This window comes from Triticum aestivum, chromosome 4A (genome assembly GCF_018294505.1).
Source record: "Triticum aestivum cultivar Chinese Spring chromosome 4A, IWGSC CS RefSeq v2.1, whole genome shotgun sequence".
NCBI lineage: Eukaryota > Viridiplantae > Streptophyta > Magnoliopsida > Poales > Poaceae > Triticum > Triticum aestivum.
Window position 1 is genome coordinate 738,816,155 of NC_057803.1, and position 12,379 is coordinate 738,828,533.

Genomic DNA, 12,379 nt, shown 5'->3' on the forward strand with positions numbered 1-12,379 from the left:
GATGTCAACTCCATCAACTCGACTGTGGTGGAGGTGCTGCCCATGGGCACACTCACAGATCGCACCGAGCCGATGATTGCGCTGGTGAGCTACAACAGCAGCACGAAACTTCTCGCCATCGCCCTACAGCTCGACCGCAGTGATGGTGGCATAAGGTACGAGCTCAACAGCACCATTGACCTAAAGAGCTTGCTCCCCCCGGAGGTGGCCATTGGGTTCTCTGCTGCTAGTGGGTATTCCACGGAGCTGCACCGCGTGCTCGCCTGGTCTTTTGACTCGACGTTGATGGAGGTGAATTTGGTGCCCCCAGGAACGCCGCCGATGCCCAATAAGGTCCCTCAAATTCCCTCGAAACAAATGATCTGGCCGGTCGCCGGGGCAGCTGGTGCTGCCGTGCTGTTAGCAGTTGCCTTTATCGGCGTATTGATCCGGTGGTTTCTAATGATGAGGAGGCGCCGGCGGATGAGGGAGAAGGAGATGTCTGACTTGGAAGATTGCAGCTTGGACGAAGAGCTCAAGTTCGAGAATGGCTCCGGCCCGAGGCGATTTCGGTATGGCGAACTGGCCGCTGCGACCAACAACTTCTCTGAGGACGGAAAGCTCGGAGAAGGTGGCTTCGGGTCGGTTTACAGGGGGTCCTTAGGCGGCGACCTGGGTCCCAATGTCGCCGTCAAGAGGATATCCAAGAGCTCCCGGCAGGGGAGGAAGGAGTATGTCTCCGAGGTCACCATCATAAGCCGCCTACGACACCGGAACCTGGTCGAGCTCGTCGGCTGGTGCCACAGCAGCGGCGAGCTGCTGCTCGTCTACGAGCTGGTGCCTAACGGCAGCCTTGATGCCCGCCTCTACAACTCGGGTGGCAGCGTGTTGCCGTGGCTGAGCAGGTACGAGATCGCGCTGGGGCTTGGCTCGGCACTGCTCTACCTGCATGTAGAGTGCAAGAAATGCGTGGTGCACAGGGACGTGAAGCCCAGCAACGTCATGCTGGACGCGTCCTTGGGTGCCAAGCTCGGCGACTTCGGGCTTGCGAAGCTCCTCGACCACGGGATCAGCTTGCCCACGGTGGTTCTGGCAGGAACCATGGGGTACATGGACCCAGAGTACACGGCCTCCGGCAGAGCAAGCACCGCATCTGACGTCTATAGCTTCGGCATCGTGTTGCTGGAGATGTGCTGCGGCAGGAGGCCCCGGGACGACTCCGTCAAGCCCTCCCTCCTGGAGTGGGTCTGGGACCTCTACGGCCAGGGCGCAGCTCTGGAGGCTGCTGACAAGCGGCTGGACGGCGACTTGGACCAAGCGCAGATGCAACGCATGCTGGTCGTGGGTCTCTGGTGCGCGCACCCCGACAGTGGTGTGCGGCCGTCCATCAAACAAGCGCTAGGCGTGCTTCAGCTTGAGGCTCCATTGCCCGTTCTTCCTCCAAAGATGCCCGTGCCGACATTCTCCACGAGCGTTGCAGGCCCTGATGCTGATGCTGATGGTTCGACAGGCGGTGCCGGAGTTTATTCTTCTTCCATGGGGCGGTGAACGTTGGACAACAACCAGTTCCTCCACAACAGGTTGACCATCCATCCAGCTCTTCTCCTTGCGCCACTTCAGCCACAAACTACTAGTACAGCGTAACCATCATGCATTACGTAGCTGAGCGGGAGGAGCTCCCACGTACAGTACAGCTACATAAAGAGTGATGTGCCATTTGGAATTGTGTAGAACCAGATCATCGTCTGTCTCTCCTGCCTTAATTATCTCATTGTACATGATGGTTTAAGCACAACCAGATCCTCTCTTGTGCTTAGCTTTTCCAACTGGGTGTAGAGTAAAGGAGCAATTTTCGTGTTACACTTCTATCTTCCCTGCATCGGTAATGCTACATTAACGGACCTTTACAGGGTTAGTTTTAGATAGATGGAAGGAGCCTGGGGTCCGTGTGTTTAGGATTATTGTCTTTGCATAGAGAAGGCACATGGGAGAGTGAGGAGATGCAACTTACACACGTGGGGAAAGAAACTCTGAGAACATAAAACGTGTCCACAACGAGCTTGGGTATTGACTAGTACACCCAGAGCCGGGTATTGCCAAGGGAACTGCAACTCTTCCCTTGGCAATATCTTGTACTCCATGGTCATCTTTATGCTTCAACCTGTAGCATCTCCCAGATTGTTTCTCCAAGCTAGCCGTTGCACAGTGGTGTGGCGGCGGCGGCTGGTGGCTCTCCCGGTGGCCTAATGTGGTTGTATAAGTTGACGGCATGTCTTCTCGAGGGCAGGGTGGGATGCAATGACGGTGTTGGTTGCCATGCGCGCCGGCTACGAGTGGCAAGCCTAGCAGTGCCGGATGATGTTCCAGCAGCACGACGACTATTAGCATCAAACCATTCCACGGGGGATGATGCGGCGGGAGCGACGGTGGCCTGCGCGTGGCACATTTGGTGTTTTGTGGTGGCGCATCTGCCTTTGATGGGCGTCACCAAGTATTCTGCTCCCGGCGCAAGACGATGCTGATGGGGCTGGGGAGCGCCGGCAGTTCCCCATTGACATGAAGCTATGCGGCATCTGCCTCTATTCATCCCACCCCATGGAAATTGTGGATGCTGCAGGTTGGTTCACGGCGGTGTGGAGTGGAGCGACCAGATTTGTGCCACAGCATGTATGGCCTCCTAATGACTATGTTGACGGTCTATGGTGGGATGATTGCATCCCTCCCCCTTCCTAGCACCATTTCGGTTTAGCATGGAGTAATGGCTGGCATGCCTTTTGGAAGTACCACTATCAAGTTAGTGACTTAAACATCGATTATTGGCCTGGCATGCCTTTTGGAAGTTCCATTATCAAGTTAGTGACTCAAACATCGATTATTGGCCAGGCTCAGCGGCAACGAAGTAGCCTCGTTACCTTGTTCAAGGCGGCGTCTATTGAACGAGTGTTGACATGTAAGATGAAAATCCTTGTCCTGGAAATTTTCGACTGAACGGGGCGATGTCGGTGCGAGGATGTTTATCCCTTCTTGAAGGCGTTGTTGCGGAAGTAGTCAACTTAATCATAGTGTTGCATTCATATTTGTAATGATTATGTCGTAGTCGCCGTAGTTTTGTACTCCTCTTGTTGATGATTTTTGCATTGATGCTTTGCATCAACTATAACAAACATGGTGTGGGCATCACAATGATGCAGAGATCAAGGGTTTCAACCTCCTTTTCGAGAGAAATGGTTGTTGATCCACTTTTTTCCTACTGTTTAATTTCCTTTTTTGAGCTGTATTAACCAGAGTATGAAATGACACATTTGAATCCTGACTAGGTTCATGATCAACAGGCTCAGTATCCTCATTAGATTCCTCATCATTAACTCCATGACGTTCTCCATCTCCGTCACTTTCGTCCATATTATTCTGAAATGTAGTTTGAGACCCTAAACAGTTTATCCTAGCTAAGATTCGTCATGTCTCTTCCTGGCGGCCCATTCGCTCTGCTCTTCATGTGGCCGTGCTATATTGCCCTGCTCTGCTCACTCTGGAAAGAGTAAAGCTACACCTACCAAAATATTCTTATGTTCCCTACGTAAAGGCTGACTTTGCAGTTTTAATTTGTGATTAATTAGGGGCACAGGCCCAACCCTCCCTGCGTACTGAACATTGTTGGCCCAATCCATAGGCGATTACTTTTCATCGAGGGCTATCAGACCTCTCCCAATGCAAAGGTGCTTAGATGAGGTGCTAAGTACATTAAATACCTTAGCAACTCAAGTCCCCAATGCATAGGTGCTTGACTTATTGTTGCTAAGCATACTTTATTTAATGAGTTAGCACCTAAAGTCTTTCATGCATTGGCCAAATTGTTTCATTTAAGTGGTTTGCATAGGTTCTCGCGCTTAGCATTGGTTCTTCCTCGGGTCAGCAAATTACTCTCTCTCCTTCTTAAATGTTGTGTCATGTCACTTTTTTGCTTATGTGGCATGCTTAGCACCTGTCCACGGTGGAGCACTGGAAAGGGCCTCACGCATTCGTGGCAAGTACTTTCCGGTCACACGAATGCAGAGTTTTGTTTAATTTTGTGCGTATGTATTGCTACTACCTCAGTCCTGATTTGTTTGTCCTTTTCATATTTTGTGTCAAAATTTAACCATATATATATTTAACTGATAAGATGTTAATGCATATCATAAAAAAAAATATTGTTGGATTCATATTTGAACCAGAGTTTTGGATTTCGTTTTGTAATTTTTACCGGTCTGGGGCGGAACATGCGAAATTCGCGTTTTCTATAATTTTTCAGAAAATCTCGGATGAAAAGCACAAACAAAACTTTGAATTTTTAGATGAAATTTGACCAAAAATTTCAACAAACCAGAACAGAAAATGAATCTGAGCATCAAAACGCTACGAATCAGAACCAAAAGCAGTGATATAGTACAACAATAGTCCATGGCGATGCCACCACTTGCCTGGTCAGCGCGGCTACTGCCCATGGAGCTTTCAAACTAAGTGGACGGGAGGGAGGAGATCAAGGAGCAGGATGGGAGGAAGTGGTTAGTGCTTGAGGAGGATGACAATGTGTGCAAAGACGGCGCTGCCGCTCGTGGGTGCGGAGCTGGTTCCGCCTCGATCAATAGGCTTCCGTTTCTTGCAGCCGCCGCACAGAGGGGCGAGGAGGAGAAACTGAAAATAGGGTTAGGAGTGGCTCAGTCGGCTTCTTAGAGCATCTCCAACATGCGCCGAACGCGCCGCGCGCTAAAAACTGATTTGGCGCGCGCCCGTCGCCTGGTTTGGCGCGGCGCGCAGCGTTTGCTCCAACAGTCGCGCTGTAAAGCCGCGCGCGTGCGCAGCTCCAGCAGGCGCGGTAAAAATGCAGCGCGCGCACTCTTCTATAACATTTTTTTGCATAGATAAAAAAAACGATACAAGATATTTTACATAGATAGATAGATAGTTCGACATACATAGATAGATAGTTCGACATACATAGATAGATAGATACTATTACGGCATAGATAGATAGATAGAAACTACTACGGCATACAACGATAGAAACTACTCCAAGTCGCTACCATCACCATCATCCTCGTCGGTGTCGTCCGAGGTTGAGATCCATATGTCGTCCCAACGTTCGTCGTCCGCGGTGAAGAACGACCTCCCACCTGCTGAAACTATGTCGCACTGCTCGTTCGCCAATGCCTTCCGCTGACGCCGGTCAGCACGCTCCGCGCGGCGCCTTGCCGTTCTCTCCGCCCAGTAGGCATGCTCGTTGGCGACGTCCTCCGGGTGGCGACGGCGCCACTCCGCCATGGCTCGCTCGTCCTCCTCGGCGACGAGGAGGCGGCGCTGCCGCCGAGCGTGGTCGGCACGGTCCATGTCGGTGATGAGACGCGACGGAGGGGCCACGCGCTGCGCCTGCTCGCGCGTGAAGACGTCCCGGAAATTCATCTGCGACCGGGGCCTGTCCAAGCGCCACGCCGCCGCGTCGTACGCGCGGGCCGCCTCTTGCGCGCTCCGGAACATCCCGAGGCCGAGCCGGACGTCGCCGGACCGTATCTCGGGGAGTACCAGCCGTTGGGGCGCTCGCGGACGCCGCGATAGCCCGAAGCACCCCGGCGGCTCGGCGGCATGGTGGCGCGGTGGTGGCGAGGCGTGGTGGTGGCGAGGCGGCGAGGTTGCGAGGAGAGGGCGCGTGGCTTATGCTGTGCGCGTGGCGAGCGTGGCAATTTATAGGCGCGCGTTAAGTGGCGTGCCAAATCTACCGCGCCGCGTGCCACTTTCTCCCGCACAATCGCAAATGCTTCCCGCGCGCGATAAGTTCCCGCCACCGCTGGAGCGCGCGGAATCAGCCGGCGTGCGCTAAAAGCTGACTTTACCGCGCGGGCGCGCCTTTTGCCGCGCCTGTTGGAGATGCTCTTATACTACACAGGCTTATCTGCGGGCTGTGCTGGACCCTGGGTTGGGCTGTGAATTTAAAAAAAGCCGATCTTTTGGACCGGTTTGCATTGTTACCGGGCCTGAACGGGATGGGCGAAATTCGGACCAAATTTATTTTTTTTTGACGAAATCCAAAACTCTGAGTTGAACATAGTTTTCAATAATACTATTTTTTGCGACATGTATTAACATTTTGTTAATTAAATTCATGGTCAAAATTTGGCATAAAATACTAAGGAAAACGTTCTAAATCAGCATATGATTTCAGGGAAGAAATCAGCCTCCGTGCACCACGCGTCCACCCCTACGTGAGCTAGATTACCAGTGACCTTCGTATCCTTCTCGTCTTCGTATCCTTCTCCCACCTATTCGCCAGCGACCCCGTCGGAGCAGCCGCGGATGGCTTGCAGTGCCCGGCGGCAACCTGGAACACTCCACCAGCCAGCGACCCGCAGCACCAGCGCCGGCCTTTTGCTGCGATCGGTGTTACAGCAATACAGCGCATCGTCGGGGTCACAGAAGGGAGCACCTGGTGCACGCATGATATTGCAGAGCGTGTCTGTGCAACGCCCTCACCGTGGTGCTGCAACCACGGAGCTCACCGCCGGCGGATGCTGTTGTGCAGTGCCCTGGCCGTGGTGCTGCAATCGCGGAGCTCGCCAACGGTGGATGCTGCTATGTAGCGCTCTGGCCGTGGTGTTGCTATCCACCTGCTAATGCTTCTATGCAACGCCCTGGCCGTGGTCGCGGCTGTGGTGCTACCGTGCTGCTACCGCTGAGCTCGTCGGCAACAGATGCTGCTATGCAGCGCCCTGGCCGTGGTGCTGCTACCGTGGACCATGCCGGCGGCGGATGCTGCCATGCAGCGCCCTGGGGTGTGGTGCCGAAATCGTGGACCTCGTCGGCGGCGGGATTTTTCCATGCGCACGTCCTGACCGTGCTTCTGCAATCCTGGACCTCTCCGGTGCGCGGTGGATGTTGTCGTGCAGCTTTTTCTCAACCACGAATCTCGCCGGCAGCGGGATGTTGTAATGCATCTCTCGCTCAACCATAGAGGTATTGTCAGTGCCGTCGGTTTTGCAAGCAGTGGCAGAGCTAGCGAGGAATGGTTGAGGGGGCAAATGGTGAAATATAATTTTCTGGAGGGGCCAAAAACTGTATTTCTTTCAATTTGTACCACCCAAAAATGAGTTTCTTCACAAAAAATCCATAGGCTGGGGGGGGGGGCGTGACCCCTGCAGCAATACAAGTAGCTCCGCCAGTGGTTGCAAGGCCGGCTTCAGCGACGGCACGTTGCGATGGGAGGCGATGAGCTACCGATGCGGCCGCGGAAGTGAAGGATGATGGGTGCTGGGCTAAGCCACAATGGGTGCTGCGCGACAACACGAGGGTTGAGAATAGGGAGAACGATGCGCTCAACATGTACTGGGGTGGTGCGATCGCACATGTCTCAGATCCAACGGTGTGCCAGCCGACTAATTTTGGGACAAAATAAGTCGGCTGATTTGTAGTAGCTGCCTTTTACTAAAGGGACCAATAAAGTAGGACGGAGATATGTAGTACTTCTCGGTTCCTAAATATAGGTCTTTGTAGAGATTTCTACAAGTGCTTATATACGGAGCAAAACGAGTGAATCTACACTCTAAGATATGTCTACGTACATCTGTATATGATAGTTTATTTGAAATCTATAAAAAGACTTATATTTAGGAAACGGAGAGAGTACAATAGAAGCACTATTTTAAGGGCGGGAGTTGGATCATGACCAGACAACGTTTCTGACCTAGGGGTTTACTCAGAATCAGGCCAGTCAGCATGTTGGTGACAAGTCCACGTTTCTGAATTTCGAGAGAAATTCACTAACAACCATTCGTTAACGACCATGTAACTGAACACTTTGAGGAGCTGCCAATATATACTACGCCCTCTTGGCTGATCGATCTATCAGGCGAGGGAAGAACAGACGCACGTGAACACGAGAGTTGAGATTTTATGTCAACATGGTACATATGCTATTCCTAGTCGATGATTAGTTCGTGTCCAAGCTGGTTGCTTCCAACACGTACACATGTGCACGGGCTTGTTCATCTTTTCCGTACTACGGAGTACTAACGAACACTTGCCAGGCGCTTGCAGGTGGAGCTGAGCTGAGCCGGCCGTCCTCAGTCGATCGACAGGTGCAGCTGACCTGCCTGCCTCTACCGACACATGCACGATCGTCGATCGACCCACCCCACCCGACCGATGATTAACAACGGCATTAATCTCGACGGTGGACATATTATGCCTCAATATCTGATTAGTTGAGCACGTACACTCTCTACATGTCTGTGTCTGTCGACTGTGGTACATGTCTAGCTGCTCTGCACACAAAAGATGTCTTTCTAAAATCTTGGCTGATCGATTTAGCACAAAGCTATTCTCCTTTATTTCCCTGTTCATGTCTACCTGCTCTGCTTCTCCTTTCCTTATAAAGGCCGGAGCAATCTTTGTGCGCCACTGCCATCTATGTGAGACTGATACTCCTCCTCCTCCTCCTCTAGCTCGATTGCACGATCGAGACCAGCTAGCTAATGGGCTTCCCCCCGGCGGTGCCCAGGCTCCTGCCCAACCTCCTCTTCCTGCTTACCCACCTGCGCCGCCTCTCCTCCTGGCTGCTCGGCGCCGGCATTGACCACCCAAACAACTCAGACTCAGACCACCACCACCACCACCACGGCACCACCAGGGGCAGTACCACGACGACAACGGCCTCAAGGAGCTGGAGGAGCACTGCCCGGCCGTGCGCTTCGACGAGCTCTCCGTATCCAACGACGGCACCAGCCCCGGGATGCCCATCCTCCCAGAGGGATGCGTGGTGTGCCTCAGCGACTTCCACGGCACCGCGTGTGTGCGCCGGCCGCGGCGGTGCCGGCACGTCTTTCACTTTGGCTGCCTCGACCGCTGGGCCGCTCACGGCCACAGAACCTGCCCGCTCTGCCGGGCTCCGTTCCTCCCGCCCTTCCTCCTGCCCATGCCAGTCCCGACGTCGTGATTCACGCGGGGTGTTATTTGCTTAATTTCGTGACTGCTGATGGCAAATCCTGAGGAGAAGTTATGAATTTCTCGCTGCCGGCTAGGCTTTTGTGAAAACAAACCCAACTCACAGCCTGGGCCAAGGAGGCCATGGCAGAGAGGTGTCGAAATATATTGTGAGCGGCCCCTCCTTTGTAGAGATCATCACAATATATACTTTCCCCATGGAAGAGGACTAATTCCTTGTCCAGGCTTTGGTTAATTTGCATTTCGCTCAAATGGATTTGGTCTCCAAAGTAAAATCCATAGACCATTAAGAATAAGAAGATATATACACAACAGGAAATAGGTTAGATTATAGGAAGTAGGTACAGGGGTGAATCTGTATATATGCATTGAGAAAGGTTTTTGCTCTGCTCACTTTTAGTTTCCTTTTGTTCTCGCTAAGACTTTAGCAGTACCATTTATTTCATCTTTTATACTACCATGAGCAGTTTGGTGCTAACTCTTCTTTAGAGTTTGATAGCTATTTTGTGTACTGCATACTCTCCTGGATCTGCATTTCGATTCGACTAGATTGCCTTATTTAATCTCATATGTCAACTCTTAAGTCTGAACTCCGATGATATAGTTGCCGCATGCCTACCAAGACATTACAATTTTTGTTCTTGTATACAAAAGAACCCATCCACTAATATATGTTTCACTGACAGATGTGTAAAGTAGAATGTAACCGAACGTCATTGAAACATCACTAAACATTCTGCCGGTTCAAGAATATTGAAATTTGTGACAAAATAATCACAATAAATTTCTTATACTCATGCATTGTGTAGGATCCTCCATCAAGATATTTATAGATAAAACATGTATAAACACACTACAATATATAGAAACGACAGGTACATTGTGTGTGCATGTCATCCAAACTAGATCCAATATAGGTCAAGCTTCTCTTATCTCTAAACAAATGGAATAAAATACTCCATTGATAAATGCATGCGATTTTTTTATTTGCGGTCTTTATATTTAGATAGACATACTTTATTTCAATAAAACAAAATGGAATATTTTTCGAAAGTACAACATAAGATTCATGATGGAAGTTTGTATTACTATGTGAATATGTGTTAAATATAATGTAAATAATAGTTAAATTTTTTAATAATGAGATGTAAAAAAATGTTTAGTATAAGAGTCCCACTTTGTTATTTTCATATGTAGGGTGGGTCGTTCGAAATATTCTATATACGTAAGAGATTGATTTCACTATACTATTTATTTAAACATGCAAGTTATCAATGTCATTAGTCAAGCCACATCAGTGTTTGGTACAGGCTTACAGAAGGGATCCACTACTGACACCTTAGCGTTTAGTTACAAGTAGGAGGTCCCACCACAGGCTAATCACACACGTTATTTTTAAGACAAACTACACACGTAATCATCCAGCCCACACTTTGCCCATTTGCCTGCCTGTTTACTTTCCCATGTGGCCCATGTGGAGTAAAGATGAAAAAAGGTAAAGAAATTGTTGGTTTCAAATATGATTCCATCCTCTCCTCATTTATTTTCTATCTCCTGTCTCTAATTCATATCTGTTTCGCGAAAAAGAAATGCTCCCCGCTAAGGGGATAATTTGCTAATACGTAACGGCAATATGGTAAAGGTTGTGGGCGTGCCAGTATACACTCGTATACAAATAAATAAAAGGGACACACAAGATTAGGAAACTCTATATTTCATTAATTCTTTCAGGGAACTCTGTATTACATCAAATGGTTCCACACAATTACATCATGTTTCTCTATGCAATCTAACTAAGTTTAGCGACTCTGTAGCTTCAGGTTCCCGGAACCTCGAAAGACAGTGCGGTTAATTACATCCACAAGACGCATCTTGTAGAACACCTCCGATTAAGCTGCTCTTGATGGTCGTCGTTTTCAAGCCTGTGTGAAGTGTTCTCCAAATGTGCATGAACAATGCAAACATGTATTCTACCAAAGCCTCGTCGGTCAATGGTGAATGTCATCCAGCACCGCTGGTTTGCAGGATTTTGGTGAAGTCTACGAGCGAGAAGTGTCCGGCCTCGTCGGCACCGAACAAATAAAAGTCCAACCTCGTCGGCTTGGACCGTTTTTAGGCCTCGTCAGTCGTGGAATGCAATTAGGACTTCATGGCAAATCGCAAGAGCCATAATCGGCTGCGGATTAATAGTTGTCAACTACAAACATCATGTGTTTGCACTATGCATGCATGTATGGGATGACAAGGCTTTGAGTCTGAGAGGCACACCACAAATCATCATGATGGTGAGTGCCAACACTTTGCACAAAATTTATGAGAGCTGCTCCATACGGTCAAGCACCACTATTTACTAATTCATGTACTAGATTGCTGCACTTATTCTGTGAACGCAACTTAAAAAAAATTGCCGTTCTCTATAGCTTGGAGCATTTGAAACCAAACTTTACATATGCTGCTTTGATAACTTAACTTGTTCTCACAGAAGTTTCAGGCTTAATCGCCTAACAAATCAACTTACATAAAATCATCAATCGGGCGTACTAATCTGCTTCGCCCGACATTATGATCTGACTTGTGCGCACTGCTGCGCCTATTCTCTTGGCCCAAAAAATTCTAAAAGATTACTGAACATATCTGGGCGTCTCTAGTTCGCCTCAGAAAAATTTCAGATCAAAACTCTTTCAGATTTGGCCGGCGTGATTTTCTGAAGCTGACTGTACCACCGGGCACGTATTCTGTTTTCTGCAAATTTTTGTCTAGCCTTCCTATTCTCTGTATGACCTGTAATTTTTACAAAAGTTAAAATTTCACTGCTCGCTAGAGAACAAATACCTGATGCATGCATGTATCCACACAACTTTGCCATAGCTGTCCATTTCGACGAGCAGTGAAGTGACCCGGCTCGTGGCTCGCAGTGGCTGCATGGCGGCAGGGCGCACCTGCCCTGCGCCCGTTCCGTCGCAGCTCGCTGAGTTGCCTTTTTCCTGTAATCTGCCACCGGCCGCCTCACACCGTGGCGGCAGGGCTGCCCCCTCTGCACGTGGCGGCAGGCGCCAGGTGTCGGCTGGGCGCCTGCCGCCACGTCTAGACCGGTCTGTTTTAGCAATTAGTCTCGGAGGTGGTTTTTTGGTCAATTCCGTTCAGTAGGTGTTCTTTTTAGACAAAAATTCCATCCCTCAATCCCACATCAGAGTCGTGAAGCAACAATTCAGGCTATGAACCACAAGGAAACCAACGAAAAGATCTACCCAAAGGCCATCTTTGATTAGCACACTAGCCTACTCTAACTTTGTACAAGGCAATTATGGGCCAAGAAGTAAATTACAGTTCGCCGACACGATTACTTTGCATATCACCAAGATAAAAAAAGAGTAGTAAACCGCGCAGAACATTGTAAAACACAGCATTACTTCTGCAGGGAGATTAGTTT

At 49.7% G+C, this 12,379-nt stretch overlaps 2 protein-coding genes across 2 annotated transcripts; both read left to right on the top strand.

The window, feature by feature from the left end:
• On the top strand, window positions 1-1,527 carry LOC123084480 (L-type lectin-domain containing receptor kinase IX.1-like; the record flags this gene model as incomplete). Its single annotated transcript, XM_044506062.1, has 1 exon — window positions 1-1,527. A coding segment is annotated over one exon (1,527 nt), but the record flags the coding sequence as incomplete, so codon positions are not given.
• Window positions 1,528-8,480: 6,953 nt separating this feature from the next.
• On the top strand, window positions 8,481-8,941 carry LOC123083509 (brassinosteroid-responsive RING protein 1-like). The gene is made up of 2 exons (XM_044505539.1): window positions 8,481-8,622; window positions 8,655-8,941. Exons 1-2 carry the CDS (start codon window positions 8,481-8,483, stop codon window positions 8,939-8,941), a joined length of 429 nt encoding a protein of 142 aa, XP_044361474.1.
• The last annotated feature ends 3,438 nt before the right edge of the window (window positions 8,942-12,379 follow it).